At 53.8% G+C, this 25,093-nt stretch overlaps 1 protein-coding gene and 1 non-coding gene across 4 annotated transcripts in view; both read left to right on the top strand.

Annotated features, from left to right (window-relative positions):
• Positions 1–25,093, top strand: part of KCNQ1 (potassium voltage-gated channel subfamily Q member 1) — a 364,068-nt gene that overhangs the window by 271,826 nt on the left and 67,149 nt on the right. Inside the window, exons 12-15 of one of the 3 annotated variants that reach the window (XM_070457845.1) lie at positions 15,287–15,362; positions 20,624–20,692; positions 21,783–21,829; positions 22,672–22,733. In XM_070457845.1, the coding sequence (XP_070313946.1) occupies positions 15,287–15,362; positions 20,624–20,692; positions 21,783–21,829; positions 22,672–22,733 (254 nt within the window). Of the gene's footprint in view, positions 1–15,286; positions 15,363–20,623; positions 20,719–21,782; positions 21,830–22,671; positions 22,734–25,093 lie in introns of all 3 variants that reach the window. The other 2 variants (XM_070457844.1, XM_070457847.1) reach the window with 2 other exon arrangements.
• Positions 15,749–15,821, top strand: TRNAG-CCC (transfer RNA glycine (anticodon CCC)). Its single transcript has one exon. It is a non-coding gene; the product is annotated as a tRNA-Gly (tRNA).

Below are 25,093 nucleotides of genomic sequence, written 5' to 3'. Positions count from 1 at the left end.
CAGACTAAGCCGGGTTGGGGGCGAGGGGGCCTGGGGCCCCCCACAGGCCCCCCACCCCCTCCGAGACCTGAGGTAGAGCGGGAGGGTGAGTGTGCCGTCATGGAGACAGCGCTCACCCCGCAGTCTGGCCTCCGTGCTGCGGGCCTAGTCCCTGAGTTCTACTTCCCTGGGTCTGAAACGAGGCCACCGTGCCTTCCTGTGAGAGCCGGCGCTGGGCAATGAACGCAAGCCAGGCCTCCGAGGGAAAGGTGACCACAGCTGGCCGCCTCTGCACGCTGTCCACAAACCCCTTCCTTTGGGACGACCTAAAAGGGAGAGTCTCCAGAGTCAGCCACTTTCAAGGGCGAAGGGGCAAGTGTTCTGGGAGACCAGAAGGCCCGTTCACGGAAGTGTTTCTGGGTGGAGACCTCTGGGGCCAGAGCTGGCGAGGAGCTGGTCCTCTGTGGCTTCGGCTGGGCCTCAGGCTGCACTGAGCACTGCAGTCCAGGCTCTGACCCGGGCAACACCCTGCTCTCTGGTTCGGTCATTTCAGCTCAATAGTATTTCCTCTCTACTTCTTGTTCAGTCACTCAGTCGTGTCCAACTCTCTGTGACACCATGGGCAGCAGCATGCCAGGCCTCCCTGTCCTTCACCATCTCCCGGAGTTTACTCAAACCCATGTCCATTGAGTCGGTGATGCCATCCAAGCATCTCATCCTCTGTCACCCCATTCTCCTCCTGCCCTCAGTCTTTCCCAGCATCAGGGTCTTTTCAAATGAGTCAGCTCTTCGTATCAGATCAAAGTATTGGAGCTTCAGCTTCAGTCCTTCCAATAAATATTCAGGGTGGATTTCCTTTAGGATGGACTGGTTTGATCTCCTTGCTGTCCAAGGGACTCTCAAAAGCCTGCTTACTTTGGGTTTAATTTGCTCTTTTTTTTCTAGTTTCTTAAGGTAGAAACTTAGATCATTGATTTGAGACTTTTCTTTTACTATGTCACTGAATACATAAATTTCCTTCTGAGAAATGCCTTAGCTAGGTCTCTCACATTTTGATGTGCTTGTTCAGTTTAAGATGTTTGTACAAAATTGTGATAATTTGTTCCTTGAAAATGTGATTGTTGTTGTTGTTCAGTCGCTAAGTTGTATTTAACTCTTTCCAACCCCATGAACTGCAGCGCACCAGGCTTCCCTGTCCTTCCCTGCCTCCTGGAGTTTGCTCAAATTCGTGTCCGACGAGTCAGTGATGCAATCTAACCATCTCATCCTCTGTCACCCCCTTCTTCTTTTGAAAATTTGATAGAAATTGGGATAAAACCATCTGGGCCTGTTTTCTTTTTTTTCTTGTGGGAATACATTTAACCACCACTTTAATACCTTTAGTATTTGTAAGCTTATTTAGATGTTTTATTCTATCCTGAGTCAGTTCTACTGAATTATATTTTTCCCCCTGAGAATATATCTGTTTCTGTGTAGGTTTTCCAAAGTTTTTGGCATATAGTTGTTGAGAATATTCTTTTATTATCTTTAAAATCCCTATTTTAGTGTTTTCTTATTTTGCTTTATAATATATTTATTTCTATCTTCTCTCAGTCTTACCAGAACTTTATCTATTTTGTTAGATTTTTTTTTAAAGAACCAGGTTTTTGCTTTATTTAGAAATTTTAAAGACTTATATAAAGGGAAAGATATACCATATTCATAAACAAAAGACAGTGTTATAAAGATGTCAATTCATTTCTTCCTCCTGCATCTGCGAATTCACCATAATTCCAATAAAAAGAGGGTTGGGTTTTGTTTTGTTTTTTTGTAAAATTCCTATGGAAGAATAAAGAGTTTCAAATACCAAGACCTTCTTAAGAAGATCAAAGAAAGGCCTTTCCTTCTAGATATCAAGACATGATATGAGACATAGTAATTAAGATGTTGCCGTGAAAGTGCAGAAGTTGGTAGTCAGCCCGGGGAAGGGAGCCCAGACAGGACTTCAGGGGCACAGGGTTTACAAGGATGAGCAAAACGGCATCTGCGATCAGTGGGTGAGGTGGTGACCCATCACGGAAAAGTGGACGTGGACCCCACCTCACTCCGTATGCAAAACTTCACTCCAGATGGGCCTAAGAGTTAAATGTTACATACAGAACTTTTAGCCTTTAGAAAATATAAGTTAGTTTGTATCTTTCAAAACTTAGCACAATGAAATATTTCTCACATGGGACACAAAAGCATCCACTATGAGAGGAAAATATTAATAAACGTGTTTCTGTAAAATAAGGAATTCTGTTTGTTAAAAGACACCTTAAAGAAGGAAGAGATAACGTGCAACCTGGGATTTGCGTCAGTTTCTATCGTTGCTACCACAAATTCCCTCAAAGCGAGAGACTTCAAAAACATATTTATCATCTTTCAGTTCTATAGGTCAGAAGTCCCCTACAGCCTAAGGATCTGGACAGTATCACAGGGAAGGTTTCTTCTTGATGACCCGGGAGACAATCCATGCCAGAACTTTTTCAGCTTCTAAGGGGTCCTTGGCCCTTTCCTCTATCTTCAAAGGCATCACATTGCTGCTCTCAGGCATTTTTCCCACTGTTGTAACTTGCTCAGCTGGGAAGGGTTCTCTACTTTTAAGGACTCAAGCATCTAACTGCGCCCGACTGGATGATCCTGATCTCGCTCCCCATCTCAAGACGCAGAGCCAGAGTTGCGTCTCTAAACTCCCTTGTGCCACATAAGGGGACACATCCACAGGTTCTGGGGATTAGAACCTCTTTGGGGAGCCTTTTTCTACCTAACACAGGAGCAGGTGTTCCCAATACATAAACTGACGCAAAAAATGGTTGGTCAGTGGGGAGGGAGGGAGGAAGTCGGAGGGTGGGGAGCCAGGGAAGGAGGAGGAAAGAAAGAAAGAGAAAGAAATGGAGGGAGGGAGGGAGGAAACAGAGAAACAGGGAAACGGCATAGGCAATTTGTATCTAATCAACGAGTATAGGACTTCCCTGCTGGCTCAGTGGTAAAGAATCCACCTGCCAATGCAGGAGATGCAAAAGACATGGGTTCTATCCCTGGGTCGGGAAGATCCCCTGGAGAAGGGAGTGGCAACCCACTCCAGTGTTCTTGCCTCGAGAATCCATGGACAGAGGAGCCTGGTGGACTACACAGTCTGTGGGGTCACAAGCTAAGGATACAACTTAGTGACTAAACAACAATAAAGATCAATAAGGACACAAATGACTGGACAGAAAAGTGACCCAGGCTGGGCCTTCGCCGTGGGGGATGCACACGTGGCCAGCCGGGTGTCTGAGAGCATGGCTGACCCCAGTTCCATCTGGCGTGAATCACGATGCCTGATGGCTGGGGCTGCAGACGGGGGTGTGGGACCCGGGGCCTCTCCTGCACTTCTGGTGGGATGCCTTGGAGGGTCACCATGTAAAAGGATAGTGTGGCCTCACTTGTAAGACTGAATTTCACACCCCAGTGACCCGGCTATGGCACACCTGGGCACTCACGCAAGGAAAGCTCCAGTCCACCGCCAGCTGGAGCAGGTGGCCCGGAGTACGTGTCACCAGCGGTCCTACCCACCGGGCAGAACAGGCAACCAGACGGATGCAGATGGACAGGCCTTGGCAACACAAGCCCAAGGAAGAGCGTGATACGCTTCTGTAAAGATTAAATCACTAACAGAGACTATCTGTGCCCTTTTCTGGATGCACAGAAATCTGATAAAGCTGCATAATCAAGAAAGCACGGGGCCAGGGACACGTATTCAGGTCACCGGTTTCCCGAGGCGGTGCAGGCAGGGGGAGGCTTGAGTGGGGGCTGATTGGGTTTAGTTATTATTTTAGGCAGCAGGTCCCTGAGTTTTTCTACATTATTAAGAAAGAGCAACCAATTATATAATGATGTATTAAAAAAATGAAACCCCACAACCAAGTGACATTTACTCATTTGTTCCAGATAAACCCAGCCAGTTCAATATGCAGAACTCAATCAACATAACCCATCACATCAACAGGCTGAAGAGAAAACTCAAATGATCCTATCTAGTGATGTGGAAAGAGTGTTGATAAAATCTAATATCCATCCAGTCCTTCTCTTTGCCGGGGGTAGGGGGTGGGGGAGGGTGTCTCCTTTCCCGGGCAGAGGGAAGGGGAGATTTGCTCACCTGCGGGGCTCAGGGGGCCTGTCCCACCTGCCCCATCTCAGCCGTCGTGTCCTCGGGCCGAGCCCCCCCGGAGAGAGGAGCAGTCCCTCTGAGAGAGGGGCCAGCCTGGCCCTTCCGTGCAGACTGCAGAGTGCTGTGTCCAGCAGGGAGGCCTGCCGTGGGGTGTCACCAGAGTCGGGGCCAGGCCACAGCAGGCCTGAGTGGAGCCGGCAGGGCCTGGGGACCCCAGGCCTGGCCTTCCATCAGCCTGGGATGGGGGAGCTGCTTGGTGACAAAAGCCACGGCTTTGTTCTGTGGACCCAGCAGAGGTGAGCATGGCGGCAGCCTCTGGGGCAGTCACTGGGTGTGGTCCTTTTTTTCAGAGAAGTGGGAGCTTTCTCCCTGAACCTCACGCTGCGCCCAGGCCTGGCCAGCCACAGTCACTGGGGCCCTTCCTGGGGGGGCACCCAGGGAGCCCCCACCCCTCCACCTGCTCCCACACCACCTGGGGGTTCTGCCAGAGTTGAGGACCTGAGGCCAGGGGACGTCGCCTGTGGCTCAGGCCCAGGAAGAGGGGCTCATGGGGTCTGTGACCCTGACCCCAGAGGAGAAATCTCAGGGCCTCCCAGAGCCTGCTTCTGCTCCGGTTCCGTGTGTGTCTGTGTGTGTGTGCAAGAGCATGTGTATGTGTGTGCGTGTGAACGTGTGTATGTGTTGGCATGTGTAAGTTGCCGCCCCCTCCCATGTAGGTGTGGATGCATCACCAGGCCTGGGTGCTGCATGGGCGTCTCAGGTGAGCCCAGGTTATAGCAGGATGGGGATGCAGCCTCAAATGTCTTCTGCACGTGGGGCCCCCATTATCCAGTAGCATGGGGGGCTTGCTCTCACAGGAGAGCATCTCATATACTCGGGGCTCAAAAGTAGTCAACCTAGGGCTACGTAGAAACCACTTGTCCCAGAGAACTTTAAAAGCTGCTTATCTTTTTAAAAACCATGGAATGAGTGATTGTAAAATGCACAAATCCTAAATAAACAGATTAGCCCAGGTGGCTCCGTGGTAAAGAATCCACCTGCTAAGCCAGGAAACTCAGGAGACATGGGTTCGATCTCTGGGTTGGGATGATCCCTTCTCCAGTATTCTTGCCTGGGAAATCTCATGGGCAGATGGGCTACATCCACAGGCGGGCTTTTGTCCCTGGTCGCAGAGTGGGACATGACTGAGCCACTGAGTATGCGTGCATGCGGCCTCTATCAGCCATGTGCGCTGTGCTAAGTCAGCTTAGTCATATCCAACTCTGCAACCCCGCGGACTGTAGCACCCCAGGCTTCTCTGTCCATGGGATTCTCTAGGTGAGAATATTGGAGTGGGTTGCCATTCCCTCCTCCAGGGGATCTTGACCCATGAGGTCAAGACATAGACACTTGGGACCCACCAGAACTTTCCTCCCCCAGGGAAACGCCCACCCCCCTCCCCCCTCCACCCAGGGAAACTGCCCTGATCTTTCTCACTAGAGCAGCCTTGTGTGTTCTTGAGGCCGCATGGAATCAGATTTGCCTACAGCTTTGTCCCTGGCGGACTTTCTTCTGAGGAAAGCTGCTGTGATCCTCCCCATCGATGTATCTGGTGGATGTGAGTGCGTGTTTCTCTGGAGTCAGTGTCTGGCCATGGAGATGCCCGTGGTGATGTGCACCCAAGGCTTTCGCAGGGGAACCGACGCGTGTTCCCTCCAGCAGCGCTCAGGACTCTGTCACCCCACACTGCCCAGCACCGGACATTGTCGGCCTTTGTAATTTTGGTCACTTTAGCCAGTGTGTGGGACCATGTCATGTGGGCTTTTGTCTGTGTTCCCCAAATAGGTGGTGACGCTGAGCACCTTCTCGTGGGCTCATTGACGCCTCGTGCCTGTTCAGATCGTCTTTTTAAAGCACGCAGTCTTCTCCTTATTGATTTGTAGCTGTTCTTGACATGCTCTGGATACAAGTCGTTTACCAGAAAATACCCTTTCCCAGCCTGCAGAGCATCTATTCGTGTTCTTAACGATGTCTTTTGATGTATGGGAAGCCTTAATTTTTATAAGGAAGAGCAATTTGTCAAATATTTTATTTTGTAGTCAGGGCTGCTTGTGTTTTGGCAAATCTTCCAAGGTCATAAAGATAATCCCCTCCTCTCTTCTGCAGTCCTGATGGTCTCTGCCTTCATGCTTTGATGTAAAACCTAACTTGAATTAATTTTATGACTGATGTGTGGCGGGGATCATGGTTCATATTTTTTTTTTTCATACAGCTATCCAAACTGTCATACTACCATTGATCAAAAAGGACATTCCTTCCCTCCCAGATTGAAATAGCGCCTCGGTTATAAACCCAGTGACCACATATGCGTGTTTATGCTTCTGGATGTTTCATTCTGCACTGCTGACCCATCCCGTCTGATGCTGCTTGTCAGAAGGTGTTCAGACTGCATCTCTGTAATATGTTCTCATCCTGCAGCTTTACAGCATGTTTAGAACTGAAGGAGCACGCCTCTTCAACGTCATTGTTCTTCCAAATTGTCTTCTCTATTCCTCATCGTTTGCTAAATTTTCACAAATATCTTAGAATCAGCTTGAAAATCCTGCCCATAAATAAATAAAAGCATTCTGTGTTGACTGGAATCAGATTTGATCCATATCTCAAAATTCACATCTGACAAATATTAGTCCTCCAATTTATGAACATGTCATAACCCTCAAGTGATGTAGGGATTCTTTAATTTTTTTCACTAAAATCTAGAACTTTTTTGCATAGAGGTCTTGTTAATCTCCAAGAAATTTCCATTTAGGTATTTTATGGGTCTGGACGCTGTTATAAGCGGTATCTCTATTTCATTTTCTAATTGCTTGTTACTAACATATAGAAAAGGCTTCCCAGTGGCACAGTGGTAAAGAATCTGCCTGCTGATGCGGGAAACTCAAGACACGGGTTGACTCCCTGAGCTGGGAAGATCCCCTGGAGGAGGAAATGGCAACCCGCTCTAGTATTTTGGCCTGGGGAATCCCGAGGACAGAGGAGCCTGACAGGCAGCAGTCCATGGGGTTGCCAAAGGCTGATCATGACGGAGCCGCTGAGCAGACTCAAACGTGCTCACGGCTGTGTTTGTGGCTAACTACAGAAATAGAGTCCATTTCCGCATATTGTCTTTAAAATCAGCATTCTTGCTGAATTCATTTAACAATGGAACAGTTTATCTGAAGATTCTGTTGGGTTTTTTTAAATATATATGATTGTGTCATTTGTCAGTGTTGACAAAACAGGTTTATTTTGTCCTGCCTCATTAGTCTTTCTTAAGTTTCCCTTTTCTTACCTCAGTGCACTGGCTGAGGCTTTGGGGAATAACACGAAGTAGAAACAGTAATGACAGACATCCTTGTCTTATTCCCCATCTCAGGAGGAAAGTGTAATCTTTCACCATGATGTATGATGGCTGCTTAGATTTTGTTCCTTTTTGTGTTTGATTTTTGCATAACAGAATTGCCTTCTATTCCAAGTTCTCTAAGAGTCGTGTGTTTAATTATGAATGGGTCTTGAGTTTTATCACATGTTTTTTCTGTATCTTGTGAGTTGATTGTATGTTTTTTTCTTATTCGTTCTGTCAATGTAGAGACTCGTTCTGTCAATCCAATAATGGTGATTGGATTTCAGATGCTAAACTAAACTTGCATAACTGGATTGAACTAGGACTGTATGTCTTTACATATGGTGTTGGGTTCAATTTGTTGGTATTGCATGTAGAATATTTGCATGCTATGTTAATGAGAGATGTTGGCCTATGACTCTTCTTTCTTGAAACATCCTTGTAGGGTTTTGCTGTCAAGATTATACTGACTCATAAAAAAAAAAAAATCTTCTAAAAAGGCTTGTATAATATTGGTGTTATTTCTCACCATTTAAGGAAGAATCTACCCGCGAAGTCATCTAACCTTTAAATGTTTTGTGTGTAAATTTCAAATCTAATTTATTTAATTAATATTGGGCAATTTAGATTTTTAAATTTCTTCTTCTATCTACTTTTGTATATCATGGTGTTTTAGAAGTTAATCTATTTTATCTAAGCTATCAAGATTATTTTTGTACATCATATCCTTTAAATGTATTTTTAAATGTCTCTAGCTAGTCTCTTCAGAGAATCGAGTTTTGGCTTTGTTGAATTTGCTAATGAAATGTCCATTTTTTATTTCACTAAATTTATTCACTTATCTAATTCATTTGTTTCATTGTTCTCTATTATCCCTTTCCATCTACCTTCTTTGGACTTAATTTACTATTTTTTTTTAAGTACTTGAGATAGACTCCAGTCTCCCCTCTTCTCTTAATGTATGATTTAAGGTCATAAAATTTCTTCTAAGCACTTATTTCATGGTACCTCAGCACTTATTTAGCTATAAGTTGTGATACAAGACATTTTTATCATTATTCCACTAAAAACACTGGATGAGCCTAGAGTCTGCCATATATAGCGAAGTAAGTAGAAAGAGGGAATCCCAGCGGCTCAGTGGTTAAGAATCCATCTGCCAGTGCAGGAGATGCAGGTTCAATCCCTGGGTCAGAAAGATCCCCAGGAGAAAGCAATGGCAACCCACTTGAATATCCTTGCCTGAGAAATCCCTCGGACAGAGGAGCCCAGCGGGCTACAGTCCATGGGTTCACAAAGAGTTGGACATGACTGAGTGACTCAACAAGAAGTCAGAAAGATTATATATTAATGCATGTGTATATGGAATCTAGAGAACTGGTAATGATGAACCTGTCTCCAGGGCAGGAAAAGAGACCCAGATGTAGAGAACGGACTTGTGGACACAGAGAGGAAAGGAGAGGCTGGGATGAATGGGGCAAGTAGCAGCGACATACATACACTACCATGTGTAAAATAGCCAGTGGGAACCTGCGATATAGCACAGGAACTCAGCTTGGCGCTCTGTGATGACCTAGAGGGGAGAAATGGGAGTTGGGGTGAGGGGAGGAGGCTCAGGATGGAGGAGACATATGTACACATGTGGCTGATTCATGATGACATCATGACGATATCATGATGATAGCAGAAACCGCCACCACACTGGAAAGTGATTATACACAACAAAAATAAAGAAATAGTAAAATAAATTTTACTTAGTAAAAAAAAAGAAAAACTCTTCCAATTCTTGTTAGATTTCCTCTTCGACCCTTAAGGTATTTAATTTCTAAAACACTTAAGGATTTTCCAGTTATCTTTTCTTTATGATTTCTAGTTTAATTTCTCTGTGGTCAGAGAACATACATATATGACTTAATTTCTTTGAAATGTGTTGGCACTTGCTCTTTAAGCCCTGCATGTGGTCCCCTGTGGCAGAAGTTCTGTGTGCTCTTGGGAAGCTGAAATGCTCCCAGGACACTGAGCACAGTATTCTATAAGCGTCGGCCACATCCAGTTCGAACTCCGCTTGTTCAGACGTGTTTGTCTTCTGATGTTTTCACAGCTCCTCTATCCATTACCCACAGAAGGGCATTCAGATCTCCCACCGTGATTATGGATTTTCTCTTTTACCTTTTAGCTCTGCCAGTTTTTGTGTTATATATTTGAAGCCTATGTTTTTAGGTGCATACAGATTTATAACTGATCTCTTCCTACCAAATTTAGAAATTTTCCTTTCTTTGGGCCATGCCACATGGCCTGCAGGATCTTAGCTCCCTGACCAGGGACTGAACCTATGCCTGCTGCACTGGAAGTGTGCTGTCGTAACCACTAGACCGCTGGGGAATCCTCCTGATCAATTTTTAAATGGTGACATATCCCTCTTTGTTTCCGGTAATACTTAAAGTCTGCTTTGTCTGATGCTACTTTACCTGAACTAGCTTTCTTTTGGCAATACCATTATATATCTTTTTCTATCTTTTTACTGTCAACACTTCTAAGCGCTTCTATTTTGGTATATTTACATGAAGTATAGAAGTGTCAGTCACTCAGTTGTGTCCGACTCTTTCTGACCCCACGGACTATAGCCCACGAGGCTCTTCTGTCCATGGAATTCTCTAGGCAAGAATACGGGAATGGGTAGCCATTCCCTTCTACAGGGGATCTTCCTGACCCAGGGATCAAACCCAAGTCTCCTCCATTGCAGGTGGACTCTTTCCTGTCTGGCCACCAGGGAAACTAGACCATATCAAATTATCTCTTTAAAACCCCACCTGACAATCTTAGCTTTTGGTTGCAATATATAGTCCCTCTGCAATGCATGCAAGCTACCCTCTCGATCTATTTCTTCACTTGTTCCATCACTTCCTTTTGACCTCCTTTCCTGCTTCTTTGGATTGATCAAAAATTGTTATTAATTAATTTTTATCCCCTCTCCACTTGTTAACTCTACACCCTTTATTATCCCATCAGTGGTTGCCTGGAGATGATCATACACATCCTTGACTCACTGGAGTCAACCTCAGTTGAGCACTTTGACCATTACCCTGACAACACGTGGTGTTCACAGCTGTTTAGCTCCATGGACACCCCCTTCCTTGCGCTATGTTTAATTGTGCAGTTTTAGCTGTAGCTATACATTAAACCTCGGGAAACATACCATGATTGTTTCAGTCAATTTAATTTACTAATTTAAACTTTCTCACATATCTGTCCTTTTCTACAGTCTTAGTTGCTTCTTGTATTGAGATATCTCTATGTGTCCTTCTGGGGTCATTGCTGAATCCTGGGGAGCCACCAGACTCATTCTTCCAGTACAGGTCTCACCACCGTGGATTCTCTCGGTTTAGTTTGTACCTTCTCTTATTATTATTATTGTAGAAAAACATGCATAACACAAAATAGACCATTCGCCTCATTTTAAGCATTTTTAAGTGCACCATTCAGGGTCATCGATTGCATTCACGCTGTTGTGTAACCATCACCCCATCGTCTGCAGAGCTTTCACCTTCCCAAACGGACACTCTGTCCCCGCCGAGCACTCCCCTCCAGCCCTCTCCCGCCCGCTGCCCTCCTACTTTCTATCTCTATGGATTTAATGACTGTAGGTCCTCATATAAGTGGAGTAGTACAGGGTTTATCCTTTCGTGACTGGATTATTTCACTTGCACCTTCATTTCTAAAAATACATTTGATGGGTATGGAATGCCACCTTGGTAGGAATTTTCCTTGAGCTCTTTCAGGATGTTATTCTGGCTTTCATCCTCAGTGTTGACAAGTCAACCATCAGGATAATGTGTCATCATACACACACCCCCTCAGTACTTCTGTGCCTTTGGCCTTCAGCAGAGGGACTCAAATGGGCCTGGATCTTTCTCTCCAACTCTCCAACTGGAGCCAAGTGAAAAGAAAGTGAAAATGTTGGTCACTCAGTCATGTCCGACTCTTGGCAACCCCATGGACTATAGCCCCCCAGGCTCCTCTGTCCCTAGAAATCTCCAGGCAAGAATGCTGGAATGGGTTGCCATTCCCTTCTCCAGGGGATCTTCCCAACCCCAGGATCAAATCCAGGTCTCCTGCATAGCAGGCAGATTCTTTACCATCTGAGCCACCAGGGGAGCCTGGTGGATCCAGGGAGCTGCTGAAATCTGCAGCCTGACGTCTTCCACCATTTGGGGAAAATTCTGAACCATTCAGCCTTCAAAATTACTTGTTCTCCATCTTGTCTCCTCTCCTTCTGAGATGTCACGTGTGTTAGAACCTCTAACCCTATCTCAGATATCTCGTGTTTTTTCTATATCTTTAATTCTACTTTCCCTCCACACTCCATCCTGGCTAGTTTCTCTAGTTCACAAGTACTCTCTCTTTTTTTTTTCCTATGTCACCTCTGCCATCAAATTCATCTCACGCATTTTTAATTTCCATGATTGTCTTTTGTGCTTTAGAATTTCCCTTTTTTTCCCATTTAATATAAGTTTTACTTCTCTAGTGAAATTCTTCATCTTGTCTTCTACTTTCTTGAACCTATTTATCAATGTTATTTTCAAGTCCTTATGTTAGTCCTTATGAAGGAAATTGTCTGATCTATTTGCTCCTGAATCTGTGGGTCAACATTTTGCGTTCCTCATCTGGGTGGTTTCACCCAGCTCCTTCAAGTGGCAGCTTGGTGGTGACTGGGTAGTCTCAGCTAGCCTCAGGAGTCTGGAGCTGTCAGGTTGTTAGGGAGGGTGCTTCAGCTCTTCTCCATGTGGCTTTTCCAGCAGCCCAGCTCAGACATGTCCACGTGGCAACATATTCTACAGTGGTGGAAACAGCAGGGTTGGGGGGGCACTCTGATGGGGGGAACTGCAAAGGACTTGCACCCATCTGTAACCTTCCCCAGAGTGCCCTCTGGCCATAACTTTATACACTTCCACCAAAGCAAGATTCACATACCCCTCAAAGAAACCCCAGAGTCTCACGAAATTAGAGATGGTACCATGCCCAAAGTCCAGCATCTTACAGCTGGCCTTTTTTTTTTCTTTGTCAGCCTCTGTCTGAAGCCTGGTCCCAGCACTATTTCAGGATTGATACATGTACCCCACTTTGGGGTCTAATTTCTTTTAATCTATTGATGCATAGCAAACCATGCCTACACTTCCCGGCTTCACATCACAACTCTTTCATTATTCATGATTCCGTGGGTCAGTAATTTGGGCCCAACTCAGCTGGAAGGCTGTTCTGGTGGCTTTGTGTGAGGTGACTCATCCAGCTGCGGTCACCTGGCGGTTCATCAGGGCTGGAGGTGGACGGTGGACGATGCCCGCACTCACCTGCTATTGCTCTTGGCTTGGCTCTTGGCCTGGGCACCTCATTCTCCACACGGCCCCCCAAGTCAGCCAATTCAGGTGGTCCACGTAACCACATTCCAAGAACACATGAGTTACACACTGTGGGACTTCCCTGGCTTTCTTTTTATCATAATAAAGGTCAAGGTCAGCCCGAATTCAGCTAGCGGGAAAACCAACCCTTATCTCTTGGTGGAGGAGCTATGAGTTGACTCAATGCACGTGAGTTTGAGCAAATGCCGGGAGATAGTGAAGGACAGGGAAGCCTGGTGTGCTGCAGTCCCTGGGGTCTCAAAGAGTCGGACACAACTTAGCAACTGAACAACAATCTACCACACCTTAAGATCTGTTTCTGTGGTCTGTTTTGTCCCTTGATTTTCAGTCTGTTGTGTATGAAATAAAGAGAGGCTCCATGATCTTGTTTCTCTATGGATGTCATGGTTTTCTCTGGAGAGCTAAAGGCGCTAGACCAAGCATTTGCTCCAGGTGGGGACTGAGGTGATTTGAGGCCGTGGCAGGGTTGGGGTCTCCTCTGAAAGCTTGGGCTGTTTACCAGGACCCCATCTCCTTGATGACTCTGAGCCAGAATCCTTCTCTCCTCCATAACATGAGTTTGCAGGGGCCTCTGCTTAGCTTTTTGTCCTTCTGGCAGCTGTTTTTTGCTCCATTTCTCAGAATCTCACCCCGTGCTGTGCAACTTATTTCACAAACACTTCCAGGAGAAACTGGGTGAAAGGGGCTCCCTTCTCTCTGCCCTCCCCCCCCACCATTCACCAGGATCTTGGCCTGTCAAGTCCTGGACATCTTCGCAGCCCTGGCCTCCTGTTTATCTCGCCAGCCCAGGGAGTCCGAGCCTCACACTCAGCCCATGTGCCCCACACAATAAACGCACGTATGCACATGTGGGCTCACCCGGCTTGTTTCACTCCTGGGACCTCAGCCCTTGGGGGCTTCCTTGGTCATAAAGCTGTCACACAGCTGTGGAGGTGTCTTCAGCAGAAAGTGCGATCAGATGCAAGCTTCAGAGCCAGAAGCAAAGTCTCCTCTGGTTCCATGTGTATTATTTCCTTCCAGACTTTTTCTGTGCACATATATCAGCCATTGTGTTCCCCTTTTGATGATGTTTCTAGAAGAAACTTTGGGGTTTCCCAGGTGGTGCTAGTGGTAAAGAACCTGCCTGCCAATGCAAGAGACACAAGAGATGCAGGTTCGATCCCCGGTTGGGAAAATCCCCTGAAGGAGGGCATGACAACCCACTCCAGTATTCTTATCCAGAGAATCCCATGGACAGAGGAATCTGGCAGGCTATAGCCCACAGGGTCACAAGGAGTTGGATATGACTGATGCAACTTAGCAGGCACACACACACTAGAAGGAACTTTAGAAGGGAGAAAACACAGCACCCTTAGCAGAGTGGTTTTTGTTGTTGTTCAGTCGCTCATTTGTGTCCAACTCTTTCCAGCCCCATGGATGGCAGCACACCAGGCTTCCCTGTCCTTCACCATCTTCCAGAGCTTGCTCAAACCCATGTCCATTGAGTCAATGATGCCATCAAACCATCTCATCCTCTGTCATCCCCTTCTCCTCCTGCCCTGAGTCTTTCCCAGCATCTTGGTCTTTTCAGATGAGTCAGTTCCTTGCATCAGGTGGCCAAAGTATTGGAGCTACAGCTTCAGCATCAGTCCTTCCAAAGAATATTCAGGGTTGATTTCCTTTAGGATGGACTGGTTTGATTTCCTTGCAGTCCAAGAGACTCTCAAGAGTCTTTTCCAACACCATAGTTCAAAAGCATTAATTCTTCGGAGCTCAGTCTTCTTTACGGTCTAAATCTCACATCCATACATGACTACTAGAAAAACCGTAGCTTTGACTTTATGGACCTTTGTTGGCAAAGTAATGTCTCTGCTTCGTTGTGGCTAAGGTGGCTTGAGTGGCATAGGTAGTAACAATCCCTGACTGATTTGTCCCGTCCTACATTTTCCAAGCGGGTACTGATGGGTGGGCCATGGAACATTCCAGCTGCAAGGGGCCTTAGGGGTCATCTGCTTGTACCCCCTCCCCACTATACTGGTGAGGAACCTGAGGCCTCAAGGTAGAAAGAAGCCTGTGCGGCTGTACTGAGGTTAAGGGCCATAGCCACTGCCAACACAGGGCCCTGACTCCAACCCCACTTCTGAGCGACGAGCAGGGCCAGGGTCCCTCTGGGGCCCCCGTTAATTAAAAGTCTCGCAGCCTCAGCCTTTCCCCCTGCCAGCAGGACGGGGGCTTGCAGATCCCCATCCCGGGAGGCTGAACATTCTCCTTGCTCCTGGAGGGGCCCAGCCGTGTGCAGTGGGGACACATGGGCAGCCGGCAGGCCTCTGACAGTGGCAGGCGCGGGATGACCACCCTCCTCCTCTCCCTTCTCCACCGCAGGCTGCGGGAGCACCACCGGGCCACCATCAAGGTCATTCGGCGCATGCAGTACTTTGTGGCCAAGAAGAAATTCCAGGTGAGTCCTGCACTCGGCCCTCCCGCCCTGGTCCACTCTGAAAGCCGCTTGCCCACCCACAGTGCAGACCACACCTTGCCATGTTTGAGACCTGACCCTTCACCCATCAAACACCCTGCTATGGCTTCAAGATCCGTCTCCAAGACAGCTGGCCCTGGAGAGACGTTTCCCCGATTGGGCTGGACCCTGAGGCCAACCCAGAAACACATGGAGCCCTGGAGCTCACTCATCCCCTACCCCCGCCCCCCAGACAGGAGTGGGAGTGACTCAGGGAGGGGGCAGAGCCAGCCCTGTGTCACCTGGACAGGAAGTACCTGCCCCAGGCCTGCTCAGGGCTTTGGTCCCCATCACCCACCCTGTGTGAGTCGGAACAGATGGGCGTGACCTCCCTGGTGGTCCAGTGGCTAAGACTCTGTGCTCCCAATGCAGGGGGCCTGGGTTCGATCCCTGGTCAGGGAACTAGATATCACATGGCACCATGAAGACCGAAGATATCTGCTTGCTGCAACTCAGACCCTGCTTGCTTCAACTAAAGACCCTGCTTGCTGCAACTAAGACCCCACATGCAGCAAATACTGGCACAGCTAAATAAATAAATATTTTAAAAAAACAAACAGAACAGAGAGGAGGCCTGGCCCTGCTCTGTGCCCTGGGGTGGCCCCCTTTACAGGGAGAGGTAGGGTCTCCCTGGCTAGGCGGGGCTGGAGACTGTAGGCTTCCCCATCAGCCCTCCTTCCAGGGGTGAGCCTCCTACAGCAGCCCCTGGAGAATGCCAGGTGATGACAGGCTTGGCACCTCTTTCCTCCATGGAGACTGTCATCTGTTGGAGGAGGGGGCCCAGCTCAGCCTTCCCTCAGAGAACATGGAGCCTTGGGAAGCAGGGTCCCCTGGGGGAGGGCCTTCTCTTTCCGGAAGGCTTGGCCACCACTTCCTCTTAGAAATGAGTTCCTGGTGGAGCCAGATCTGGGGGCCACTCAGAGTCAGCAGCAACATCCAGACCCCCCGGGCCTGCGTGAGGCACCAGGTGGGGAGGTTGGGGTGACGTGTTCACGCCCCCGAGCAGTCACAGCAGGGCTGGGACGAGAACCAGACGCATGTGCCCTCCGGTCTGCGCCTCCCATCCCAGCCCAAAGGCTTGGCTCCAGCCCCGGCCAGTCTCCCCAGCAGAGCCCCCACCCAGCCAGGACGGGGAGCCAGACTCATTGGGGAGCTCTGGACAGACCCCACTCCAGCAGCCCCGGGGAAGACCTCTTTCCCATCTGGAGTGGGAGCAAGAGCCCAATGGGCTTCCCAGGACCATGCCCACCTGTGCTGTCAGCCTTGCCAGGATGCTGGTCCCAGCACCCACAGCCCCCTCAGGAGCAGGGCGGGGAAGGGGGTGGGAGGGAGGGGGAGGGGTGGCACACAGGCCCCAGGGGCATTGTGCTGCCCGCATGCCCATCTGTCTGCCCGCAGCCTGGCAGGAGGCTTTCCCCCCCAAACTGGGCCAAGCAGTATCAAAGGCTCCCGCCAGGGCCTGGCACCCCTCATTGTGGGATCAAAGAGTCCGTGAAGGCCATTCCCAGCCGGCACCAGGAGGGGTGCCCCTCACTGTTCTGGGCGAGATCCAGTGTCCCCGGATGGGCTGTGGGCCTTTGGGTCTGTGGCTCTCCTTCCCCGAGGCCCGGCTGCCCTGGTGGAGCAAGCAGAGGGGCACCTGGGGAAACAGGGAGCTCGAGGGTGCTGGGCAAGAATGGGCTGGCCTCCCAGATGGGGCAGGAATGGCAGGAACCTCCGCTGGGATCAGGTCTGGGCAGGACTGTCCCCAAGAGCAGAGGAGACCCAGGAAGGGCCCTCACTGGAGAGTGGCTGGTGGTGACGGCTGAAACCTCTGATGCCAACCTGGGGGTGGGGGAGAACAGAGGGGTCACTGGGGCCCTTCCAGGATGGGGACAGTCCCCAGCCTGAGCAGCTGGGCCACTGTGGTCCCGGAGCAGGCCCCCACTGGGCAGAGGCCAGAACCTGCTGCCTGGGGCACCACTAGACCATGCAGAACCATGCCAGGGTGGACCCCAGGCTTCCTGGGGGCTTCTTCCAGGTCTGGGGTGCCCACAGTGCAGGCCCAGCTCAAAGGTGATGTGAGCAGCTTCCAGATAAGAACCACAGAGCCCTGGGCGAATGGGCATCCACAGTGGTCAGAGAAAGTGTGGGCGCTGGGGAGCACCTGTCACAGAAACGCGGGCGAGAAAACCAATAGCTGGCCTCAGTGGGCATCCTGCCCTCCCTTTCAGGCTGGCGGTCTCCCTTCTGCCTCAGGACACAGGCCAGCATCCTGCAAGCATCCTGGGAAGCTTCTGGAAGGAGGCCGGGCAGCCCCACCTGGCCTGCTCCCTGCCCTCCCCAGTGCACGGGGCCCCTGAGGGCCTTGAATAGAGCAGGTGGGGCTTGTGCGTGGAGCAGCTCCTCCTGCTCTGCCCTTGGGACAGAGGCTCTCAGGCAAGGCCCAAGTCTGGGGCGGCTGGAGGGGTGTGGGTAGCAAGGGGCCTCCAGGGAGGAGGGACCCAACAAGATGGAAGTGGTGCATGAGCCCCTGGTGGTTAAGGAGCTCCGGGGAGTTCCCGGGGTGGCCCCCGCCACAGGCCCAGCTGCCAGAGCCCCTCCCCGGCAGCAGCCTGTCTGCCCACACGCCCACCCCCATCTGGCCCCAGGGGCAGCAGACGTGGCCGGCGGCCCCCCTGCGGGCCTCGCTGGCCGATAAGTGCCCAGCTGGCCGCCCCTGTGTCTGGCCGGAGGAGCCAGAGCCTCTTAGCCCTTCAAGTTTGCCTTGAACTCCCATGTCCACCGTCGGTCAGTCTGGACAGCCCGGCATTATCTCGGCTCATCTCAGGCTCCTGCTGCTGCCGCCAGAGGAAATTAGCTTCAGAGAGAAAGCGGACATGAGCTCTGCGGCAGACCCCAGGCAACCACTTGACAAAGGCCTCCAGGAGCGCCGACCAGACCCTGGTGGCGGCGGGGGCCAGGGCAGGGAAGGGGGGGCTTACCCACTCCAAGATGAGTCTCAGGGGGCCTAAGACGCCGCCAGGCCATGGGTCCTGGGTGTCAGTCGACTGTCGGTTGCCCTGCTGAGGCCCACACCCTGCACGAGGCGAGGCGGGGGGCCATGCTCACAGCCCCCCTCCACCTGCTCCTGCAGGCACACACACACCCGTTCCCTGCACTCTCGCGCCTTCCCACGGGCACGCCTGTGTACATGTGTGCACACAGAGCCCCTCAACACACACAGGGCCACAGTGGTTCGTGACCCCCCCAGGGTGTATGGGAGACCAGGACAAGGACCCGCTCCACTCCAGGCCAGGCCTGCTCAACTTTGACCTCCGTACCCTGCCTTCCCTCTTCTGAGCCTGCCCCTGATCGCATCGGCAGGTCTGGGGGTGGCCCCCAGCCTCCCAAAGCCCTTTGGCCCACAGGCAAGCAGGCATCACCGCTCAGGACCGCCTCCCCGTGGGCACTAGACACTGCAGACCCTGGGCCCAGCCACAGCCACCATCACAGCCATTTGGGTTCTCCTGGCACGAGCTGCTCAGGAGCCCCCAGCCCTCTCTCGCCTCACATCTTACTTTACCCTCGTTCCCCTGGTCAGCCAGAGGGCTCAGCAGCCCCATCTTACAGAAGCAAGCACTGAGTCCTGGGCCCATCACCCAGCGCCAGTCTTACACTTGTCCTGCAGCTGGGTGTGTGGCATCAGAGAGCCTGCCAGAGTCTATCTCACCCCCGACCCCACGATCCTACCATGGGCCTTGCGTCTCGGCCATAAGGGGATGCAGGGTGGTTCCAGAGTTCGAGGCGGGGCTGGGTATCAGCTGTGAGGGCCCCACCTGGAGAATCTCCTGGGGACAGGAACCGCCTTGGCCTTCTTGTGCCCGGTCCCTGATGGGGGGGAGGGCTCCGTCCTGCCTCAGGATTCTGGGGCCCCAAACCATGTAGGGAGTTGAACTTTAGCTGCCAGTGTTGATGGCAGGGCACCTGGGCATGTCCAGAGGTGCCCAGAGATGGAGGCAGGACTCTGCCCTCAAGGGAGCGTCTTTCTGGGAAGGCAGAGGTGGCCTTGCCCTTAGCCTAGGGTAGCCCACCTCTGGGGTGGTACCGCAAGGAGATGTACGCCCCAGGCAGGCACGGAGGACAGGGCCCCTGGGGTTCCCAGGTTTGAGACCTGGTCCTGGCCCTCAACAGGCATCTGAGCCTTATTCCTTCTCATCCTCTGACCCTCCAGCCCGAGTTCGCCCTGCAAGCTGTCAGGAGTTTCTTGCAGGCCCGCTACCCTCCGCCCCGCCAGCAAGAAGCAGTAACCTCCCAGCTCATCACTAGTGTGAGCCCTTCAGGTTTAATGAGACCACCCAGGCCCCCCCAACCCTGTCTGCCTGAGGTCCCCCCAACAGAGTCTCTCTTCCCAATGAGCCCTGCTTGCTTGTGTGGGCAAAGGGCCTCCTGAGCCATCAGACCCCCACTCAGCCTGCTACCTGGGTGGGACCCGCAGCCCGTGGGCTCCTAGGATCGAGGCCATAGATGTGGCTGGAGGTTTTGCTGACATCCTGAGAAGCCTCCTTCTCTCTGTTGTGGTTTCACCTGAGCCCCGGATGCATTTATGGGCTCAGGGCTGGCGCCGAGCCTGGAGCTCCAGGGTCCCCTGCCCTGCCCCCCTGGCCCAGGCCCACGGTGGGACCATCCTCTTCTCCCAGGAAGCCTGGAAGCCCCAGCAGGAGGCCTGCCACCCACAACAGGCACTGCAGGCCGAGGCTGTCCCTGGGGCCCCCTCTGCTCACCTCAGGGCGCTGACTGCCAGGAAAGGGGGTGAGGTGGATCACCCCCACCCCAAGAACAGTGTGGGCGCCTGCCAGCGAGGGTGTGGTCAGCTTGGGGCCAAGGCCAACGGGGGCTGCACAAAACTGCCCTCTTTGCCACTGACCGGAGCCATGCTCGTCCCCCTGCCCTGGGCCCTCAGCTGGGCCAGCTCTTCCTAGGCAGTTTGGAAACAGGGCTGGGGGCCTGGAAAGGGAGAGTGGGCAGGTCCCTGGGTCCAGAGAGGCCGAGTCACTGGCCCGGGGTCCCCCACCTCCCAGGTAGGGTGAGGAATGGGGGATGGGGGCTGAACCCGGCCCGCCCCTTGGTGCCACATGGGCGGCTCCTTAAATCCCGGATGCCCACGGAGGCTCGGCACCGTCCTGCGTCCCGCGCTGGCCCACCCACCCGCGCAAGCACGGCCTGATTCTGTCTCTCCGCTGCAGCAAGCGCGGAAGCCCTACGATGTGCGAGACGTCATCGAGCAGTACTCCCAGGGCCATCTCAACCTCATGGTGCGCATCAAGGAGCTGCAGCGGAGGTGGGCGCGCCGGGCCGGGGGCGGGGCGGAGTGTGGTCAGCGCGGGGCGGGGCGTGGATGGCAGGGGGCGGGGCGTGGGCAGTGTGGGGCGGAGTGTGGTCAGCGCGGGGCGGGGCGGGGCTGGCAGGGGGCGGGGCGTGGGCAGTGTGGGGCGGGGCGTGGATGGCGGGGGGCGGGACGTGGGCAGCGTGGGGCGGGGCGTGGATGGCAGGGGGCGGGACGTGGGTTGCAGGGGAGGGGCTCGAGCAGCGCGGGGCAGAGCACGAGGGCTCGCTCCAACTGCACCAAAGTCTGGAGATGCCAACACTTCACATCCCAGCCCACCCGCTGTTGAGCAGGCCCAGGTCAAGCCTCGGGAGATACACGGCAGGGGGAGACCCTCCCGGTTGGGCGCTGAGCACCCCAACTCTCGGAAGCCCACGTGTTCTGGCTTCTGGCCAGAGAGCTCGTCCTCCTGGAGGCGCCGGCTCCTTAGGGGCTCGCGTGGGCTCAGACCAGCTGCGCATCAGCGGTGGGCTGGCCTGGGGACCCAGCTCTGTGAGGCGCAGGGTGTGGCTGGGAGACCACCCATGTTGACCACTCTGGCCAAGCAGGAGCTCAGGCTTCCTGCCTCCTGTTCACCCCGCCCCTGTCACTGACCTACAACAGGGATGTGAAGCCCATCCAGCCCAGCGACCTGGTCTTGCCCTGGAAGGGACCTCTTGCAGTCCTGCCTCTCTGGACACGTCCAGGCACCTGGCCTGGGGCATTTATGAAGCGGCTACAGGACACTGGGCAATTTTGGGATCCTGCTGTACCCAGGCAGGATGACAAAGGGACAGTCCAGCCACTGCCCTTCACCTCTGAACCCCCCATCCAGGCCCCCCATGGGAGTGTGGGCCTCTGGGAATCTGAGAGGCACCTGGCTGGTTTTGGGGTGGTGGCAGGCGGTGGCCCCCAGAAGGGGAGGGCAGCTTGTCTCGCTGGGGACATTGGCCCATCCGCCCACTGATCGGCCAGATGTCAGTGTGGTGCCCAGGGCCACACATGAGCTGGTCTCCATCTCCTTCTCCCCACCCCCCCAGGCTGGACCAGTCCATTGGGAAGCCCTCCCTCTTCATCTCCGTCTCAGGTGGGTTTCTGCATTGAGGCACCCTCAGCATGGCAGCCTGTGCCAGACCCACCTACCATCGCCCCACCCACACCTGCCTCTCCCCACCATCAGAAAGTGCATGTCTCGGAACTCCATGTCTCGGAACGCCCAGAATTCCAGGGAGATGGGGGCAGGTCGACCCACCCTAAGCAAGGTGTCTTTGAACACAATTTACACGGGATTTGCAGTTAGGACAGGAACCTACAAGGGTCCTGATAAGGGCAGGCCTTTCTAGGCCATTGATGATCTGGGTGCAGAAACGTGCCCGGGTCTTTGGGAAGGTGTGGGCCTGGAAGTGGGGCTGGGGACTGAGAAGCCAGCCAGAACCTCGCAGCGGAGGTGGGTGTGGCTCTCCAGCTCTGAGGCACTGGGGAGCAGGCTGTGGGTCACACGGGGAGAACAGGGCCAGTCCAGTTCCTTGGGGTTGACCTAACTCAGGCTCAGGCAGGAGGCGCAGGTCAGGCAGAGGCAGGACAGCGGTGGTTTCGGGGCAACAGGCATTCCTGGCCAGAGCGAGCGTCTCCCGGGGGCGGAGGGCACAGTGGGCACCATCTCAGGCAGGCTGTCCCTGTCTTCCGCGCTCTCGGGAATCAAGGAAACGGGAAGGGTGGGACACTGACAAGCCGGCCAGCGCCCGCCCACCCCCTCCCCCTCCACCATCGTCTCCTGAAGTTCCCACCACGGAAGAGCTCTTAGGAGACGTCCTCGGAGGTTCAGGCCTTCGACTCCAGCTCCCTCACCCCCCGTCGCCCTTCTCCCCCAGCCCACCCCACCCCACCGGCTAGCACTGGCATCCCTGACTTGGGTGCTTTGCCCCACAGAGAAGACGAAGGACCGCGGCAGCAACTCGATTGGTGCCCGCCTGAACCGCGTGGAGGAGAAGGTAGGCGCCTGAGCCTGTGTTGGTTCCCGCGGCCGCGGGTGGCGTCCTGGGGCCTGGACAGGGCTGTCCCCAGCGGCGCTCCACGTTGCCGCTCTGTGCCCGGACAGCGCCCTCGGCGTCTGGGGTCTCCCTCCGTCCCTCTCCCCTCTTTCCTTCCTCCTTCTCGCCTTCCGTCCGTGCTCGTGTGGGCTTCCTGAGGCAGGCGCCATCTACTTCCCCGTGTGCAGTGGGTATCTCCCCGCGGGAGGGAAGAGGATGCGGGAGTCCAGGCTGCTCTGAGGCCTCACTCAGGGGGCATCCTCAGGGGCAAGTGGCACCGAGTGCCCACAGGCCCCTCGCTGGCGTAGCTGAAGTGGGCATCTCTCCCCTGGCCCCAGCCCGAGGGCACTCAGGGACTTGGAGAGCCAACAGGGCCACAAAGGTGCGTCATGCGGGGAGCAGGGGCTGCGGGCCCCAGGACCCTCCACTGCGGGCATCTGAGCGAGGGCAACGGGAGGTGGGCAGTGTCTGCCCAGGCCCTGCTGGGCGTCCAGGCAGGATGTGGACGCCCACGCTCCCTCCGCTCCAGGGCACGGCCGCCTCAGTGGCTGGGGCGCCCCAGTCCTTGCGGGGTTCTGTGCCGGCATCCCGGAGCCCCCATGGACCTGTGGGACGGGATGGGCGGCCATTCTGCCCTGTGAAGTCTCTGTGGTTAGGTGCAGGCTCTTATCGTGCCAAACAGCTCGTTCATCTACATGGACTTTATCTGAGAGCCGCCGGGGGGCTAAAAATAGAGGAATTACGCTTGGGCAGGGAGAGCATCCACTGCTCCACTTCCTGGGCAACGCCTGGCTCTGGCCCATGTCCATCTCTGCTGCAGCTGGGCGGGCGGGCAGGGGCATGGCTCCCAGTTGCTGCCCCTCCCGCCCCCAGCCCAGGCCTGCAGGACTACCCTCTGCCCACCTGCAGTCTTCCCTGGCTGGGGTGGGCGTGGGGTCACGATCCAGTATGTGGGGTCCAAGAGGGAGGGTCGCTTGTCCAGGTGAAACGAGGGCCCTCACCCGCCGGCCTGCCCCTCTGGGGCTGTGTGACCCCAACATCCTGACCCCACTGGAGGGCTGGCCCATCTCGGTCAGCACAGGGCCGAGCAGGGCCTCTGTCCCGTCCTACAGCGGACTGTGCGGTGGTAGATGTCCTGTCCGGCAGGATGGGAACTGAAACCCAGAATGGTCAGCTCCCCAGGCCGGCGGCATCAGAGCCTCAGGGGCCCTGGACTCTGCCTCCTTGCTGGCCGGTCCTTGGCTCTCACTCTGCCTCCTGTGTGTGACCAGGGCTGGCAGCTTCCACGAGAAGCAGCAGGTGACCCTGCGGCAGACCAGGCCCTCTGGGTGGGGCTTCCAGTCATCACAGGAAGCAGAGGGGGCCTTCCCTGGTGGTCCAGGGGCTGACTCCACGCTCCCAGCGCAGGGAGCCCAGGTTTGATCCCTGGTCAGGACCCAGATCCCACAGGCCACAAGAGAGTTCACATGCCCATCCCACATGGAGCAATTGAAAACAAGATCCCTCGTGCCACAATTAAGACCCGGTGCAGCCGAATAAATATTTCAACAGAAAAATCAAGGAAGCCGAGGCAGAGCCAGGAGCAGGCCTGGCCCCCACCCCGCCGACCCCCGCGCCTGGCCCTGGGACAGCTTTTGCTCAGTGACCCCCACAGCCGGCGGGGGCGATGGTGACCCTGGGCGCGTGAGCCGGCGCCCTCCCAGCTGCCCTTGGGGCACCCACTGTCCCAGCGTCCAGACACTCTCACACCGCCCCGGGTCCCTGCCCTGGCCTGGCTCTGTCCCCTGTCCCACTGCCCTGGGGCTTTCCTACGACTCTGCCCGATTCAGGACAAGCCGCTCCTTCAAGCCTAGACTGGAGCCCGGTGTCCTCTGGGGGTGCTGGGGGGCCACCCAGGGTCCCCTGCAGCCCTCCGGGCACCTGTGGGGTCTAAGAATCAAGACACGGCCCTTAGTCAGCCAGGGGCAGTGTGGCGGGCGAGGTGGGGCCTGTGCTGGCCTTGGGGGTACCCCATCGCAGACCCACATTTCTTCAGATCGGAACAACAAAACGGGGGAGGGTCCTGGAGGACACGGTTTGGGGGCAAGGCCCCTGGCAGCCTCTGCGCCCATCAGGCTCTGTGCCCAGGAGAGGGGCCGCCTGTTCCCGGGCAGTGAGGATTCTGCCTCGTCCCCCCTGCCCCGCGGAGCTGGTTAGGCCAAGAGGCTCCGTCACTCGGAGTCCCGAGCCTGCTCCACGCTCCCCGCCCCCGTGGATGTGCGCAGACCCAGGCGAGGCCTCTGTGGGCCCCTCCCCCGCCGGCCGACGCCCCTCGCGGATGG

Source organism: Odocoileus virginianus, chromosome 28, assembly GCF_023699985.2.
Source record: "Odocoileus virginianus isolate 20LAN1187 ecotype Illinois chromosome 28, Ovbor_1.2, whole genome shotgun sequence".
Classification (NCBI taxonomy): domain Eukaryota; kingdom Metazoa; phylum Chordata; class Mammalia; order Artiodactyla; family Cervidae; genus Odocoileus; species Odocoileus virginianus.
Note: the sequence above shows the minus strand (reverse complement) of the source record. Positions and strands in the feature narration are given on the sequence as shown.